General features: G+C 43.0%; 1 protein-coding gene across 4 annotated transcripts in view; it reads right to left on the bottom strand.

The window, feature by feature from the left end:
- The window catches only part of jcada (junctional cadherin 5 associated a), a 198,197-nt gene that overhangs the window by 50,485 nt on the left and 128,493 nt on the right, over positions 1-19,219 (bottom strand). For 3 of the 4 annotated variants that reach the window (XM_072253917.1, XM_072253915.1, XM_072253916.1), the window contains one exon: positions 14,363-14,760. The exons of the other annotated variant lie outside the window; for it this stretch is intronic. In XM_072253917.1, the coding sequence (XP_072110018.1) occupies positions 14,363-14,697 (335 nt within the window). In that variant the 5' untranslated portion in view covers positions 14,698-14,760. The remainder of the gene's footprint in view (positions 1-14,362; positions 14,761-19,219) is intronic. 4 annotated transcript variants of the gene reach the window in all.

Below are 19,219 nucleotides of genomic sequence, written 5' to 3'. Positions count from 1 at the left end.
CCTTTCTTGTAATGTGATATACAAGGAATTAACTTCCTTAGCACTTGGCTAGTAACAGAATTTAGGCTGAAAGGCCCAGGGTTCGGCACACTCAGCCGGCGAATGCATTTACATTTGAGCACATTCTAGTCCAGGGCTGTGCAGAAATGCTTTACATGGGCGCACAAGGCCAGAAGGAGGGCAAGGTGGAAAGCTCTTCCTCTGGGGAGTAGAGTTAATAGGCTCCAGAAAGGAATAACTCGAAGGACAAACAGAAAAAAGATCATGCTTCGTTAAAAGAAGATTCTGGAACAAATCTATCCAATTTTCTTCAAAAAAAATCATCTTCAGAAAACTAGCTTTGATTTCACAAGCACCACTTTTCGTCTCCCCAACACAGCCACCACTCCACTTCACCACTGCTCCACCTCATCTCACCCGGCTCTGGATTCACACCCCTGCCTCATCTCACTCCACCACCTGTCCACACTGAACCCACCTCATCGCACCTCTGCCTCATCTCACTCCACCATCTGTCCACCCCAAACCCATCTCATCGCACCCCTCCCTCATCTCACTCCACCATCTGTCAACCCTAAACACAGCTCATCACACCCCTGCCTCATCTCACTCCACCATGTCCACCCCGACCCCAGCTCATCACACCCCTCTCTCACCTCACTCCACCTGTCTGCCCTGAACCCAGCTCATCGTCCTCCTGCCTCATCTCACTCCACCTGTCCACCCTGAACCCAGCTCATCACACCCTTCCCTCATCTCACTCCACCTGTCCATCCCGAACCCAGCTCATCACACCTCACCATCTCACTCCACCTGTCCACCCGAACCCAGCTCATCGCACTCCTTCCTCAGCTCACAAACCACCTGTCCACCCCAAACCCAGCTCATCGCACCCTTCCCTCATCTCACTCCACCTGTCCACCCTGAACCCAGCTCATCGTACTCCTGCCTCATCTCACTCCACCTGTCCACCCCAAACCCAGCTCATCGCACCCCTCCCTCATCTCTCTCCACCTGTCCACCTTGAACCCACTCATCGCACCTCTGCCTCATCTCACTCCACCTGACCACCCTAAACCCAGCTCATCACACCCCTGCCTCATCTCAGTCCGCCGTTCGACCCCGAACCCAGCTCATCGCACCCCTGCCTCATCTCACTCCACCTGTCCACACCGAACCAGCTCATCACACCCCTCCCTCATCTCACTCCACCTGTCCACCCCAAACCCAGCACATCGCAACCCACCATCTCACCACCTGCTGCCTCATCACCACACCACCCCATTACCCACCATATCTGACCCTACACACACTACCTCACCCCCACCAAGACTTCACCAAGCCACATCACCCCACCTAGCCTCAGCTAAACCCACGTCAGATCACCCTTCCCCCATCTCAACTGATAGCACGTCACTCTTCATCCCACCTCATATCACTTTGCAAGCGATGCCCCTCCCACCTCACTCCTGCTCACCATCCCACCCCACTAATCCCAATTCACATTTCCCTACCTCACTCTCTAATACACTACCCCTTTCCACACCAGCACCACACCTCACCCAAAACCATTACACCAGGGATTGCCCAATATCACCTTGTTACTTCACCCCTCTTCTTTTCAGCCACTGTCAGGAACAGACACAGAACCAAAGATGTAGCCTAGAAAAGGCCTTTCCCCACCAAAACTGGGAAACTGAGGAGATTACAGCCATTATTGCAGAGTTTTGAACACAAGTTTTTCCACAAGACATTTTTGCTCTCTAAGGAATCTTTTCCCATTTATTTTATTCCATTGATCTTCAAAGTTTCCTAATATTCAGTGGTGATCAAGGTGAACTTGAAGAAATTACTGAGCCCAACAGTGCAATGTAGTTCAATTAACAGCAGCAGAATTTCCAAAGAGGAAAAACCTAATGCATTTCCCTCAGAGCATTAACATGTAATCAAGTTATCCTGTAAAGGCCGTTGTAATATTTTACTGGTATTCATACCTCAGTATTGAGAGGAAAGCAAAAATTTTGATTGATGTGTTCCAACTGGCTGGCACAGAACTCTTTCCTATTCCTTCTCAACATCCTCTGAAAAAATACACTAACTGATACAAATACAGAGTTCAGTGGAATACTGAACCAAGTTCAATGTTATTAAATAAGCTGATCACAGGACTATTTGTGGACATTGACTAGCTTTGTCACAGAATGACTTGGAGAACACGAAGTAGGGACTGACAGCAGTAGTAGAATGAAAGTCAAGGTCACTGTTGAATGGATGTAACTCCTTTTTGAGGCATACCTCCAGAAAGGTTTCACATTGATATTTCAATTTCCATGTTTTCTGATATATTTCACTTCTGCCTTCCAAATGGGGCAGAGAGACAGATGAACCTAGCATAAAAACAAACAAACAAAAAAAAAAAATCACTTGTCCAATGGTCAATGTATCTTCACTGGATGCAGAACCTTCATCTCCAAGTTTATATACAGGGTTGACGGAGCTGCTAGATTTCAGTGCTGGAGTCTGCAGAAACACGAAAGATTTACCTCAAGCATCTCTGCCTTTACAAGGCCCAGCTGTGGACCAGAATATCTTGCCATTTGGCAGTACGAGTCCAGCATAAGTGGATGTCAAGCCTCAGCCCAGAACATTGCCACGAGTACAGGACAGGGCAAGGAATATTATTTGTTATTCATTTGGTCACAGTGGCCCAGGTCAGCATTTACCATCACCTCCCAATTGCCGGTGAGTTAGAGTTGTAGTGGTGGACACCTCAAAATGTACCCTTTGGCCCTTCTTGTCCATGATGCCTATGATGCCTATTTATGCCAATTCTACTTCTCTACATCAGGCCTATATCCCCTTTTTCTCTTTTCCAAGTACCTGTCCAAATCTTTTTGTGTGTGTGTGTGTGTGTGTGCGCGCGCGCACGCGCCATACTCTGCCAGAGCCTCGGCGACCACTTTTTTTTTCCCCAAGTGGTTGTCTTGCACGAAAGGTTCTGTGAGTGGTCCCCCACGTCCTTCTCACAGCGCAGATTTTTTTTTTTAAAACGAGGCCGAGTTGCGAGCTCAACTCTCAAACCGGCATGGATGGAAAGCGTGCTCGGGAGCGGCCCGACTGTATTCGAACTGGGAACCTTTGCTCCAGAATCCAGCGCTGATGTCACTGCGCCACCAGCTGGTGACCTGTCCAAATACTTTCTTTAAAATAATTGCAATAATTGATGTTTATTTTTAGAAGCTTTTTGTATGACGAATGGCTCCGGGGTTGTACATCTAATGGGTTCTCTTTTTTTTTTCCTCACTTTCCTGCTTAGTAGGTTTTTTTTTGTTATCACAAAATTTTGTTTTCAATCTTTAAGATGATGGTTTTTTTTGAGGTATTGTAAGTGTTGTTACTTTGATGTACTCATGTTAATACATACACACACACAAACAATAAAAAGATTTGAAAAGAAAGTAAAATAATTGCAATTGTATCTGCCTCTACTACTTAATAGGCCACTAAAAATTGCCCCTCATGTGCAAGTGGATGGTAGAACCTGGGGAGAGTTTATACGAATGGGATTAATACAAGATTTATTTCTGTACCCCATTTCTCCAAGACTTGGCATCACTATTTCCAGCTCCTCTGGTTCATTTTCTCTGACACTAGCTTTGTGTCTATTTTCAGGAGCACACGCAGAATTACAATACTAAGACCTTTTATTCAATGGACCTGTGAGGAATAGCAACCACAGCAGGCCATCTTTGTCCTGTCGGAGATAGAGCTGGGGATCGGTGCTAGCAGGCCTCACACCGGGCCTGTGGTTGCAGCACTGGAGAAGGCCGCTCGTGATCCGATCCCGAGCAGAAGTAGATGTTACTTATTCCGAAGATCAGGCATGCTTTAAAGGGTTCACTAAAGGTGTGTAGAACAGGGAAGGGGGAAGCAACAGCCTGCTCTCTGAGAAAATATAAAGCAAAAACAAAACAGGAAAGAAGGGAGATAAAGGGAAACTGTACACAGCAAGTTGATATGACACAAAAGAGTGTTGAAAGGCAAGTCAATAATAATTTTTTAAAAATTATTTAGAACCAGTATCAGGAATGAGGAAAGACAGGGGAAATGAGGCTAATTGGAAAGCTTAGCAAAGACACTGTGGGCCAAATGGCCTCGTTGTGTGTTGAGAACAAAGTCAACAAAAGAGGGAAACAGGATGAGAACATGGCTCTCTGATTTTACAGAGGCTGAAGTGTTGATGGCTGTCAGCTGCAGAGAGATTGCCCAAAGGCAAGAAACAATGTGCTTCAGCTGGCCTGCTCTCTGCCTGCTCCTCACTTCTGAAGGAAGGAATTTGTTTGGAGCTCAGGTTCGCCAGCTATTAATATCAATAACACTGCCTCCATTGCATGCAGCTGTTTCCATCACTTAGAAAATCAGTGGAAATCACAGGATTTCAGCACTTTCCAGGCCACCTGTGAAGGGTTAGTGTCAGCATACACCCAGCCAGGCAAGCCTGCATGTAATACCCTCCACTCAAAAACAACACTGCAGTTTGGTGCTGCTCTGCTGATAGCTTTCCCATTGACAATGATCAAAGATCAAGCTTCTGCTCAGATTGTGAGGCAGATGAATCTTAGCTTCCCCCTACCACCCCCACCCCAGTTGCAAAGAGGCACATATTGCTGTCTGGAAAATTGAAACTGATGATGGGTGGGTGACATTCAGGGAGTTTAACAAATTGCAAAAACAGCAGATCAGCCAGGCCTCTGTGGGATGCTCCACATCTTAACCTGATTTACCCATCTTGCTTTCATATCTCTGACCTAAAACAACCCTGGCAAACCTAGTTTGGAAATGTTAGTTTTGTCTAATCTCTTTAGATTTTGGAGGGATCATTTTCAAGATGTCCAACAACATTTGGGTGAAGAGTTGCCTCCCGCTATCAACCAGAATCACACACTCAGTGATTCAGGAACAGCTTCTTCCCCTCTGCCATCTGATTCCTAAATGGACATTGAACCCATGAACACCACCTCACTTTTTTATTATTTCTGTTTTTGCTCTATTTTTAATTTATTTAATATACACATTCTTACTGTAATTGATTGATTTTTTTTTCTATATTGTCATGTGCTGCCACTAAGTTAACACATTTCACAACATATGCCAGTGATATTAAACCTGATTCTGAATTGCCAGGTTCGAACAATAAACTTATGCCATTATGTTCAGCATTTCCCCAACCTGAGGAACTAAATTCTCCCGACCTACCCTGGCAAATATTTGCAGGGTGTTAGAACTCCACCTTCCTGAGACTTGTTCTATCGACAGATTTGTGTAACCAACTCACTTGACCAACTAGACTACGAGGGAAAACACGGAATGACGAAGACTGGATGGTTGGAGATTAGACACTGTACTGGCATGGATCAAATAGACCACTAACGCTCCTCACGGACCAGCACTGGGCTTACAACAACCAGGTAGTTTTAAAGCATGAAACTCCTTACCCATTAGCACTATGCGAGTACCTTCACCAGAAGTAATATAGGAATGCGAAAATATTCATCGCTATCATCTCAAGAGCATTAAAGACGGGCACGGAAAGAATGTAAAATATATCCAGATCTAATTTGCCAGTGATAGTATTTACAGTAAATAATTTCAACAGTTGTAATACTGCTAATGTGTAAAGACATGAGTAGCATAGACAGGACAAGTGCACACTGTATTTTTCCCAGGTTTAGGAAATTAAGGACTATATCACAGGTTTGTGGCAAGAGGAAGAGATTCAGTAGGAACCTGAGGGGCAACCTTTTCACCCAGAAGGTTGTTGTATATGAAATGAGCTGACAGAAGAAGTGGATGAGGCAGGTACATTAACAATATTTAAAAGGTATTTGGACAGGTACATAGAGGGGAAAAATTTAGAGGGATATGGGCCAAATGTGGGCAAGTGGGTCTAGAACAGTTGAACATCTTGGCTGGCCCAAAGGTTATGTTTCCGTGTTCTAGGACTCTATAACCAAACCTAATGTATCAATGTAACACACACACACAAAATGCTGGAGGAACTCAGCAGGAGAGGAATGAACAGCTAATGTTTTGGGCTGAGACTCTGATGAATGGTCTCAGCCCGAAATGCCAATTTTTCATTCCTCTCCATCTGATTTCCTTCAGCATTTTGTGTGCGTTGCTCAGGATTTCGAGCATCTGCAGAAACTCGTGTTAATGACTGCATCAGTGCTAGAACTGAGCTTTCTATTTTAGCTGCATTTGCTTTCCTCCTTTTCCTTGTTTCCTTTTATAGTTTTTCCTTACAAATACTCATCTGGATTGAGTTACTCATCTAATTATTGTGCTTTCCTGAGTTTGTTATTTTGCATTTTACAGTGATTGGTATGACAGCTGCAGGGCTTGTATTCAAGTATCAATATTAATTAGCAGTTAGTACTCACAAAATGTGTGAAGTATAGTATAAATACAGCCAGGAGAAGCTAGGATGACACCCTTTGACATTGTAAAAAAGGCAAATGTAATTCTGAAATATCTCCTTGACAGTCATCCGTGTATAATAACCACCAGCAAGTTACGCAAGATTGTGCTGAAGCATTGAAAAGTGTGAGAATTTCTCATTCCCATCCACTGATGCTTCTTCTCACAACATGGTGGTGCAATATCTGAAATGGGATAAAAGATGCAGTGAAGCACATACGTCGGTGAATGGTTCTGTTCCAATGAACTATTTTTAACTGTCACATTTGTCTTTCGGAGCCACTCTGCTGTTCTACCTTGTGAGTATTAGAGTCTTGACATGCAGAACTGCTGCGCCACACAGAGGGTGATGGTTTCAACAAATCACATTACTTCGGTCCATGAGGTTTAGAAAAACAAAACTAAATTGAAAGATGGGTCAGCTCAAGCTCTGTATAAGTCAGTATCTCAAGGGATCTATTCAGGACCCAAAATACAAATGCAATCAAGAAGGCACGCCAGCAGCTATACTTCATTAGAACTTTGAGGAGATCTTGTACATAGACTCTAGTGAATTTTTTACAGAGAATTATGTCTGGTTGCATCACTGCCTCATGGGGACTCCATTCCAGAGGATTGAAACTGGCTGCACAAGGTTGTAGACTCCGACAGCTCCATTATGACCACAACCTTCCCCACCATTGAGGATACCTTCAAACAGTGGTGCCACAGGAAGGTGGCCTCCATCATTAAGGACCTTTACCACCCGGCCATGCCCTCTTCTCAGTACCATCAGGGAGGCAGTCCAGGAGCCACACTCTACATTTAAGGAAAAACTTCGTCCCCTCTGCCATCAGATTTCTGAACAATCCACGAACACGACCTCACTAGTCCTCTTTTGCAATATTTATTTTTATTACAACTTTGGGTAATATTTTATGTCATGCACTGTACCACTGCCACAAAAAAACAAACTTCATGATGTGATAATAACCCTGATTCTGAAAAAGCTCACCACAGTTTAACGCAGTGCAACAAGGCTTCCCAGAAATCTGGTCACAGAAGAGACTTCTATTGGTCTTTTCAGGTATTTCTAAAACTCTAATTGTAATATAGACAGAACGAAGCGTGAAAAGCATTGTAAGTTAAAGGCTAAAGAATTGTATAGCTAATACCCAAATTATACATGTGCTGCTGTTTTTGATAACTGTGATAAGGATCTTTAGGTTTCAATTACTTGAGAAGATTCTGCAGAACAGATATGTTGTGTAAACATCTCTTCACTAAAGGGACCTTTGAACTGTCTGTTATTTTGAAGAGTTAGAAAGATCAGATTAAATCTCTTTGGAGATTAAATTGGCAGAGACAAGGGTACATCAGTGATTGTTCACAATTCAGTCTGCAGCCAGAGGGGAATGGGAAAGGGGTATGAGAGTAACCCTGGAAAGAAGGAACAATTGAGCAGTAAAGGGAATTATGGCTGAAATATCACATGAATCTCACGCAGGATTTTCACAATGGTAACTGAAAGACATTACCGAGAAGGCAGACGACTGTTCATAGAGCACGGCAAGAATGGACAAAAACACAACAGATTCTACATGTACTGGAAAGCTTGCAGAACACACAGAAAATGCTGGAGGAACTCAGCAGGAAAGGCAGAATCTGTGGAAAAGAGTAAACAGTTGACAGTCCAGGCAGAGACCCTTCATCAGGATTGGAAAGGACGGGGCAGAAGTCAGAATAAGAAGGTTATGAGAAGGGGAGGAGTACAAGTAGGCAGGTACTCCCTTCTCTCTCTCTTTCTCTTCCCTCACTTTCTTATTTTGGCTTCTGCTCCCTTTTTTCCAATCCTAATGAGGGGTCTCGGCTTAAAATGTTGTCTGTTTATTTCCCTCCATAGATGCTGTCTTTCTTGTGGAGTTCCTCCAGCATTTTGTGTGTTCCTTAAGAATGGACAGACGTAGCATCCCACAGGGTTGGTGAGCATGAGTACTGATGATCTTCATCATTAATATCTTAGTGCCATTGTTAGGTATTTTGTTAATGTAACTTAGAGCAGCTTAACCTCAACTTCATGTGAAACCTGCATTTGTACCTAAAAGATCAAGACATACAGCACTGTGCAAAAGTCTTGGCCACATATATATATATAGTTAGGTTGCCTCAGTCCTTTGCATAGTAATGTAGTAATTTTATGTATTGAACTGTACTGCTGCCACAAAAAACAAATTTCACGACATAAGTGAGTGACGAATAATGCGATTCTGGTATGGGTCTCTATTGTGGACTGAGAGTGAGAAGAGGGCAGGGAGAAGGGAGGGAGCGGGAAACACGAAGCAACTGAGGGACATTTTGTAATGATTAATAAACCAGTTGCTTGGAATCAAATTACCTTTCCTGGTGTCTCAGGGCTGGGTGTGTCTGCACCCACGTACCCTTCCTTGCCCCTGCACTCCACTTCTGCCACTTGTCCCACACCCCTGACATTCCACTCCCGCCATTCCCACCACAGTTTGCTTCTGCCAGGTTTACAAACTCACCTTCCACTCCACGTTGACAACTACAGTACCGTACATGCATACAAACATATAGCAATTTAAATGAAATGAACCAGGAAACAGATGACCCCTGTATTACAGGAATTTACTGACAAAATTCATAAGTCTTTCTCCAAAAATTTGAGATATGGAATGAAATTCACTGTTACAGAATTTATGTGGAAAAAAACACAAATAAGTAAACACAAAAATATTTGTGTAACTTAATGCACTTTCAGATTTTAGACCACAAGCCCATAAGACACAAGAGCAAATTCGGCCATTCAGCCCATGAGTCTGCTCCGCCATTCCATCATGGCTGAGCCTGAATCTCACAGCCCCATACACCTGCCTTCTTGCCATATTCTTTGATGCCCTGACCAATCAGGAAACTATCAACTTCGGCCTTAAATATACTCATAGATGTGGCCGCCACCACAGTCTGTGGCAGACCATGCCACAGATTTACTACTCTCTCCTCAGCACTGTTCTGAAGTGTCACACTTCAATTTTGAGGCTGTGCCCTTCTGGAAATCCAACTAAATGACATCTACTGCCTCTCCTTTGTCCACCTTGCTCGTTACTTCCTCAAAGAACTCTAACTGATTTATCAGGCAAAATTTCCCTTTAGAGAAACCATGCTGACTTTGACTTATTTTATCATTAGTCTCCAAGTACCCAAAACTTCATCCTTAATAATAAACTCCAACACTTTCCCAACCACTGAAGTTAGGCTAACTGGCCTATAATTTCCTTTCTTTTGCCTTCCTTCTTTCTTAAAGAGTGGAGTGACATTTGCAATCTACCAGTCCTCTGGGACCATGCTAGAATCAAGTGATTCTTGAAAGATCATGACCAATGCATCTGTTATCTCTTCAGCAACCTCTCTCAGGACTCTGAGTTGTAGTCCATCTGGTCCAGATGACTTATCCACCTTAAGACCTTTGAGTTTGCCTTCCACTTTTTCCTTTGTTATAGCAATGACACTCTCACATGCTCCCAGACATCCATGGACCTCTGGCACACTGCTAGTGTCTTCCACAGTGAAGACAGATGCAAAGTACCCATTAAGTTCATCTGCCATTTGTTTGTCCCCCATTACAACCTCACCAGCATCATTCTCCAGTGGTCCAATATCAACTCTCACCTCCCTTTGACTCTTTAGATAACTGAAAAAACTTTCAGTATCCTGCTTTTTGTTATTGGCTAGTTTGCCCTCATATTTCATCTTTTTCCTTCTTATAGCTTTTTTAGTTGTCTTCTGTTGGATTTTAAAAGCTTCCCAATCATCCAAATCCCCACTCACTTTTGCTACCTTATATGCCCTTCCCTTGGCTTTTATGCAGTCTGTACCTTCCCTTGTCAGCCTTTTCTGGCTTTACAATAAAGAAAATCACAATATGGACAATTTTCTAAAATACAACCAAGCCCCACCCTCACCTGTACTTTAACTGGAACTAGCTGTCAAAGGATACAGTTACTACATTTAACGGACATTTAGACAAGCACTTAAATAGGCAAGACCTAGAAGGGTATGGACTTAATGTGGACAAATTAGCACAGATAGACAAAAAAGGTCCATGGGCTGAAGGCCCCATTTTTCTGCTGTACAACTCAATGACTCTGCATTTTGCTATTTTATTCCTTAACGCAAAACTTTGGCTTCAACTTAGACGAGCATATCAACAAACATACATGAAACATATGACAACATAACATTTATATTATTGGGTACAGTTAAGAATGCATCAGAATTTGCCAATCTCCCAGCTGTGCAAAGCAAAGACTGAGTATTTCAGTTCAGGGACTCTTCGCCAGAGAGAGCGTGTGGATATCAGGAAGTGTGGGATGTTTGGCATGGGGGAAAATAGAAAATTCCACCACTTGCCAATCCCACTGTGATTCAATTTATTAGGCATGCAAGAAGAATGTTCAGTGAACTTTTTTATGCCAAAGAAGGTACATACTAATTAAAATAAGGAGCTCTTGAGTAAACCACTTCAGCCCCTGAGACCACTCTAAATTTAATAAAATCATGACTCATCTGATAGTAACTTCTTCCCACCCCACCAGCACACCATTTATCAGGTATTTAACTCAATTGCCTCTTTATTGGGTACACCTGCTCATTAATACAAATATCTAATCAGCCAATCATGTGGCAGCAACTCACTACATAAAAGCACGTTGACATGGTCAAGAGGTTCACTTGTTGTTGAGACCACACATCAGAATGGGGAAGAAATGAGAACAAATTGACTTGACTGTAGAATAATTGCTGGTGTCAGGCGGAGTGGTTGAGTATCTCAGAAACTGCTGATCTGCTGGGATTTTCATGCAGTCTCTAGAGCAGGGAGTTCTTAACCTGGGCTCCACAACCTCGGTTAATGGTAAGGCTCCATGGCATAAACAAAGTTGGGAAGCCCTGCCCTGGAGGTAACAGAGAATGGTACAAAAAACAAAACATCTAGTGAGAAGCAGTTTTGTGGTTGAAAATGCCATGTTAATGGGAGAGGTCAGAGGAGAATGGCCAGACTGGTTCAAGCTAACAGAAAGGTGACAGTAATTCAAATGTCCATGTTTGGCAACAAGAAGAGCACCTGTGAATCCAAAACACATCAAACCTTGCAGTGGATGGTCTACAACAGCAGAAGACCAGACTGGATTCTACTCGTGTACCTAATAAGGTAGCCACTGAAAGTATCTTCCTCAGCCTTAAAAGAAAGATTCTGCTTCCAATGCCTTTTGTGGAAGAGACTCTCAATGACTAATGACCCTCTGGTGAAATATATACCTCACCACTGCCTGAAGTGGATGAGATAGCTCATTTTCATATCATTAGTTTTGCTCTAGATTTCCCCCACAACATGAAATATTCTGTCCACGTCCACCCTGCCAAGACTGCTCAGTACGTATGACACATGACAGGATAAGAAAGTGCAATGCAAACAGGACCAAGTCATTCTTCTGCAACAAATTCAATTATATTTATACCTCCCTCACCTTTTATACACATGCTGTTGTTTCACATCTTTTGAAGCTCTTAGTTAATTACCTAATTGCCTATATCACTCAGTGTTGGACAATTCAACTGATCCAGTATCCTCAGGCTTTTTGGAGAGAGCACCAGTTCAAGATTTCAGTCACTGAAAGTTGCTAATGCTCCCAGCACTAGGTATGAATTTCCTGCCGTCAAGAAAACTTCGTTCTCTACATTTCTCCCCATAACAGCACTGACTGTTCAATAAAATTAATTAACCTAATTGGCCCACTTCAGAGTCTGGTTGTCCTGAAGAGGATGCCATGATCTACTGGAACAGCATCCCATGGTTAACACATGATCAGAATCCAAATAACATCAGAGCTCAGCTTGTGAATCTCCTTGATACTTGACGATTGACCAAAATCTATGGAGAAATGTGGCAAAGCTCAACTTGGAAGATCTCATTCCCTGTACGTACTTCTCTCACTCCGAACAAATGGTTGAAATTAGGATTGTCAGGTTAGCTAGACCATTAGGATTTCCTTAAGAGTGCAGGCTGAAGTTGTAGATGAAAGTAAAATTCCTGGTACTCCATTATGAATATGGATGTGGGAAATTACAAAAGAAAATTAGATCATCCTAGATTTCCTGGCCTCCTGTTAACTGTAATGCCAACAGCACACTGATTGTGAATCTATCTCCATCGCACAGAAGCTACAAAACTACAGAGTTCCTTGATACTTGTTGGGTTACATCACAATATTCTCTGCTAAAACCATAGCTGCAGAATTAGGCCACTCGGCCCATCAAATGTTCCCTGATATTCTGTCATGGCTGATTTATTATCCCTCTCAACCATATTATAAAATCATGGCTGATCGTTTTCATCCCCGTTCACCCACCTTCTCTCCAAAGCCATTTAATAATCAAGAACCTGTTAACCTTTACTTTAAATGCACCCAAGGACTTGGCCTCCCGTGGCAACAGATTCTACAGATCCACTACCCTCTGGGTGAAGAAATTCCTCGTCTCAGTTTTAAAGGAACATCCCTTTATTCTGACCCTAGACTCTTCTACTAATGGAAACAACTCTGCTTATCAACTCTATCCAGGCCTTCTAGTCTCCAATGAGATTCCACCTCACACTTCTGAACTCCATCGAGTTAAGGCCCCAGGGCCATCAAACACCGCTCATATGTTAAACCTTTCATTCCTGGGATTATTTCTTTCCTCTATATTTAAGGAACAATGTGTTTGCATTAGAGACAGCACAGAGAAAGTTTACTGTGTTAATTTCTGGAACTTAGTGGCTGATTGGAGAGGCTGAGAGAGCCAGGCCTATACTCAGTAAAATGCATATAAAGGAGAAATGACCTTATCTCACCCATGAGGATATGAGGAATTGAGGAATGTGTTCAGAATTAAGAGTTAGCACATTTAGGATGAAAATAAGGAATAGTTTCTTTCCTGTGGACGATGATTCACTGCCTCAGATGGTAATGGAGGTGGGGCCATTGAATACATTCAAGGCAGAAACTAGTAAACAATCAAGCTACAGAGGAGTTGAGTAGAGAGTGGCAAGGTGGAATCAAGGACAGTGTTAGATGGTCCATGATCTTATTGAATGGACCATCTCTTCACCTGTTATCATGCTGTCTCCTTCAGCTGTATCAATGTATGGCATGAATAATAATTAAACTGATTTGATTTTTTCTGATAGTCTCTGGAATCCTCCAAGGGTTTTAGTATTTTTACCACTGGAATTTTACCCTCTGTTCTCTATCCAGTCAGAGTCATAACACTATACTGCAGGGAAAAAACTGCTATTTGGCCCAGCTGGTTCATGCAGAACTAGTCCTATATATCTGCATTTGATGTCCCTCTAAGCCTTTCCTATCCCTGTACTTTTCCAAATGCATTTTAAGCGTTGTAATCGTACCCATTTCTATCACTCCTCTGGCAGTTTGTTCCATATACCCACCACCCTCTGCGTGTTAAAAGTTGCCTCCACCCCCCCCCCCGGGGGGCCTTGTAAAATTTCACCATCACCACTACGGTGACCAACCTACACACACTAAAAAGCACAAACACACAAACTGCTGGAGGAACTCAACATCTGTGACAGTGAATGTTTCGGGTTCATTTAGACACTCCCTGACTCCCGGAGTTGCTGCAGCAGATTGTTGCTCCATATTCCAGTATTCGCATTCTCTCTTGTGTCGGCAAAAAAAAAATCACTTGGCCGGCTTTAAAGTCCTAAAGTTGCCAGAGGCGCTATGCAAATACAAACGGGGTCACTGCGAAGGAACTCGGAAGTCCGAGAGCACTGACTCATCATTCATACGAGCACACTGCACACTCTAAGAGTTAGGCAACTCACCGGCTCCCGTCGGCCGACGGCGGGAGCAGACGGTGCACCTGAGGACAGCACCCGCCACCGACCTGCCTGCCCTCGCCGTCACTCAGGTCGTCCTCCACTCGGCGCTGCCTACCACCGCTGTCGCTGCTGCTGCTGCTGCTGCCGCTGCCGCTGCCGCTGCCGCCGCCGCCGCCGCCGCCGCCTCTCTCCCCTTCGCACCCGGGCTTGCGCCTGACTTCAGAGTGGCCCCCGGGTTCGAGACTGTCGGAGGAGGACGAAGACGGGGGCTTGGCCCCTGCGTTTCTCTTCGAGGGTTGATAGCCATGAGAAATCAGGAGGTCCTCCACGCTGAACATGTTGCCAAAGGCTTCAGTCACAGCAGGTAGCTCCGACGCACCGCTTTGCAGCAGAAGCCATCACTGTATGTGCATAAAAGGAGAGCAGAATGTAACCGAACGTTCATCTTCTTTCTACTGAGATTCACGAGTTAGTAACCCGGTTGCTGACATTACTAAGATTCAGTTTTACTCCGTTCCTGACCCCGGTAATCTCGCTGTGACAATCCAGTCTGTAGCGCTGAACTGCACACGCTCAGACACCCACTACAAATATGTTTGCACCGTTTCCCTCCAGTTAATATTTCTCTGCACTTTTATCAGAAGGCAGCTATGAGGAGTGCTGCTGATTCGGTCGTTTCGGCATCGGAGCCTTGTCTTTTGACAACAGCTTTTAGCACTTAATAGGCACTCCAAAAAGGGAAAACTCGCGATTTTTAAAAGCCGAACGTAAAACAAAATTCCGTGGGTCAGAGGTCCGGCAACCTCACACCGAGGCAGCCGAGGAGGGAAAATAACCTCAATGTTACATTTAGCTGTTAATCAAGGTGAACAGATGCCATCAACTGACCGCGATAAAAACTAATTAACTCGAACGGGGACGGATATGGCCGAAGATGTATTGTGTGCGGTAAACATGGGGGGGGGGGGCGAGGTATGAGGTCTAGCGGGAGAGGGTGTGGTTTTTCAAGGGGGAAGATGGCGCGATAGGGGTATAGTGAGATGGGTCAAGAGAGGTGAGGAGTGTCAGGAGGGCGTGGGGTGTGAGGTGTATTGGAGACGTGGTGAGACTAGGAGCAGAATTACGCCACCTGGCCTGGAATCACCCCACAATTCAATGACAGATGATTTTTCTGTCACATTCTCACAGTAGCCCTTAACCCCCTTACCAATCAAAAACCTATCAATTTATGTCCTGAATACATCCAATGATTTGGTTGCCGCTGCCACTGCACCCTGAGACAATGAATTCTCACAGATTCACCACCTTCTGGTTGAAGAAATTCCTCCTCCTCTTAGTTCTAAAGGGATGTCTCTTGATTTCTAAGGCTGAGATCCCAGCCCCTCCTACTACCCTTCCACAGTCACACTCTCCAGCGCTTTCAGTATCTGGTGGATTTTAATGACATGCTTCTTCATTTTCTGAACTGTTGTGTTCTGGCTCAGATGCATCAAATGATTGTCAAGAGGTTGATGTCTGTTGGGAGAGGGAAGATTGTGTGCGGAAGAGAAGGTGAGGAGGGTTGGCTGTCTGCAGAAAGTTTCTACATCTTATCCTTGGCACTTCATTCTGCTTTAGCTCCCGTTGGGTTGTGAACCTCCTAACTGCAATGTCAGAAATGTTGTGCATTAAGCTTTGCTGATGTCTTTCCCACACTAACTCCCTGTTTCTCCAGTGAGGTGCACATAATCACTGTGGAAACTGCAGAACATGTTTCTGAGGTAGCCTTTCCACTCCCCTGACAGAATTTGAAGAGATCCATTTCACAGCAGCCCAATAAATGTATAGAAATTCCAACCTGAACATTAAATGCTGCTAGTTAAAAATAAGCAAAAACTGATCAAGGAAAACCATTAAGAATCACCTTTGTTTACTGGGATGAAAACCTCTGGTCAGGCATAATCTGAATCTGGATATGTGGTTCAAAGTATAATGTTACAACCTGATCAGCCATGTTCTTAAAGGCAGAACAGTCTAGAGGGGCAGAGTGGCCATCTGCTTCAAATGCATATGCCCATATGGTTAACAATCACATCAAATATGATTTTTGAAAATTATACAATTGTAATATTAATAACATTTTTATTCACCTTCTTAGAATAAAATGTGGCTGATGACAGTAATGGGACTGGAGAATTTGGGGCTACATTTGAAAGCTGGTATTAAAGACAGTTGTTCTGACCAGAGGGAATCCAGGATTGTGAGAATACATGTGATGTGGAGGAATATAATGGCAGTGAATCTAAAATAAAGCAAAGTTTATAGTTGATAAAACATAGAACAAGGGAAGCAAACATTCAGGTCTTCAAGGTTGAGACAGGGGAAACTGTAGATTCTGGAATTTGAACCAGCACTTAAAAATCTGGAGGAACTCAGTGGGTCATGCAAATGTGGCGCAATTTTTTTTAAGAACGAAGAGCGTGAAAATAGGGAACTGCAGGTCAGAGAGATTCCAACATAGTGGCAATAAAATGCTCTGAAAAGCGTAATAGGATTATGCAGGGTCAATGTGGACATATGACGGTAGAATCACACAGTATGTGACAAATCTATTTGTAACTATCTGGGTGATTAGCAGATGGCATGTTTGTGTCCTTTCTGAAGAGTTTTGATAATGCGCTGTATGGATTATTAAACAAAATTAGAGGTTATGCTGGCATGGGTGGAAGATTGATTAATGAACAGAAAACAGAGTAGGAGTAATTCTGCCATTTTTATGTTGGAGGCCGTGACTAGTGGGGTGCTGATTGGAGCTGATGCCTCAGCTGTTTGCAGCCTTTATCAATAATTGAATGAGAAGATCAAATAAAGTATATCCGGAGGATTTCCTGGTGATACGAAGCTGTGCGTTGTAAGGAGGATACAGGATGCAGAAGGACTTCAGGGGTGTGGAGGACGGAGAAGTGGATGACTGAGGGCATAGCAAACGAGGGCATAGGTTCTTCCCCCAAGTCGCTAGGCTTCTGAACTCCCTGCCGCTTCATATTCAAAGTGTCAATAGTTCATCTATTCCATACCTTACAATTATTTAATATTAATGCTCTTTAGTTTTTTTATTTGTGATTCATCTGTAGATTTTATCCTTACTTTCATAAGTTATGGAGTGTTATGTGTACTATGTGCTTTACACCCTGGTTCAAAGAAACATTATCTTGTTTCTATACACATTATATGCTTATATACATTATAAACATGTATATAGCTAAATGACAATAAACTTGATTTGACTTGGCATGTGGAAAATGTGATGTCACAACATTAGTAGAAAAATATATTTTAAAAAAGAGTGTTCAGAGGGACCTGTGTGTCCTTGTACACAAATCTTTGGAAGTTAACATATTACTACTACTACTACTACTACTACGTCGACTCAGACCTAGGGGGCCGATGTCAGGCACTAGTTAACATGCAGTACTACAAATGACTCAGAAGGCAAATTATGTATTATAAGCTATATATATATATTGGCCTTGATATAAATAAGATGTAAATATGAGAACAAGAAAGGCTTGACTATGTGATTAAAATGTTAGATACAAGTTTAGTCTCCCTACTGAATGAAAGATCTGCAAGCAATATTGAGAGTGTCACAAGGGTTCACATTGAAAAGGGTAAGGGCCCTGAGGAGAAGTTAAGCAAACTGTGAATAAGAGAGATCCCTTTGAGATTACAGCATTATTATGAGAATGAACAGTTTGGATGTGGAGTTGTTATCTTGTTCAGCTGTGATGTCTCGAATCAGGGATCAAACTCCCAAGATCAGTGAGTCATCCATTTATGTCTGAGATAAGAAGGAACTTCTTCACCCAGAGTGTGGAAAGTCTTTGGAGTTCTACACTGAAGATGGTTGTGGAGGTTCAGTTAAGTCGATTCAAGACGGGGATTGATAGATATTTTTGGATATCCTGAGAATCATGAAATAAGGGGTTACTATAGGAAAAAGAAACCAGCCATTATCTTATTGAATGGCGGTGCAGACATGAAGAAAATATTCTGGCTTCTGTTTCTTTGATCCTTACAGTAGAATCACAGACATATGTTGTGAAAATTTTTGTTTGATGGCAGCAAGGGCAGTATAAGGCATAAAAATGTACTAGAAGTTACAACAATAAACTAAATGGTGCAAAGGAGGAATGGCAAGGTTGTGTAGATGAGTTCATGGACTGCTCAGAAATGTGATGATGGAAGGGACAAAGCTATTCATTAAACATTGAGTTTGTGCCTTTAGGCTCCTGTATCTGCTTCCCGATGGTAATAATCAGAAGAGGACATATCCTGGTGGTGATGATCCTTAATAATGACAGCACTAGTAGGTGTAATCATATGATGCTCCAAATGGAGGTGAAGGCCTGACTTTACAGTGAGGGTAACCTCAACTGCGTTCAGCTTTACAATTATGCTAAACAAGTTTGACTCAGAATAGATGTAACAGCTGAATACTTGGCATCCATGAGCTAGGAAAGGGTTGCATCTGTAAGCTAATCTGTAAACTCTGGCCTATCCTTCACTCTACCATAACTATGAGGTGCAGAAAGGTATGCTGGGTGTATAGTTAATAAGGTGCAGACTTTGTGAAATTGCAACATGAGACAACCTGTATGGTAAACCGTAAAAGCCGTATGCCACTAACAAAGTGATTCCACAGCCAATAGGTCAGATCAGATCTTTGCAGTCCTGCTATACCCAACCATAAAATCTAGTAGACAATTTAACATCTGGCTATGAGAGGATACATGAAGGACGTCCACATGGTCAAAAGTGGTAGAATTTAGCAATGTATGGGTGCCGGTATATACTGTATCTGAATCATTCACAATGGCA

This window comes from Mobula birostris, chromosome 3 (genome assembly GCF_030028105.1).
Source record: "Mobula birostris isolate sMobBir1 chromosome 3, sMobBir1.hap1, whole genome shotgun sequence".
Taxonomy (NCBI): Eukaryota; Metazoa; Chordata; class Chondrichthyes; order Myliobatiformes; family Myliobatidae; genus Mobula; species Mobula birostris.
Note: the sequence above shows the minus strand (reverse complement) of the source record. Positions and strands in the feature narration are given on the sequence as shown.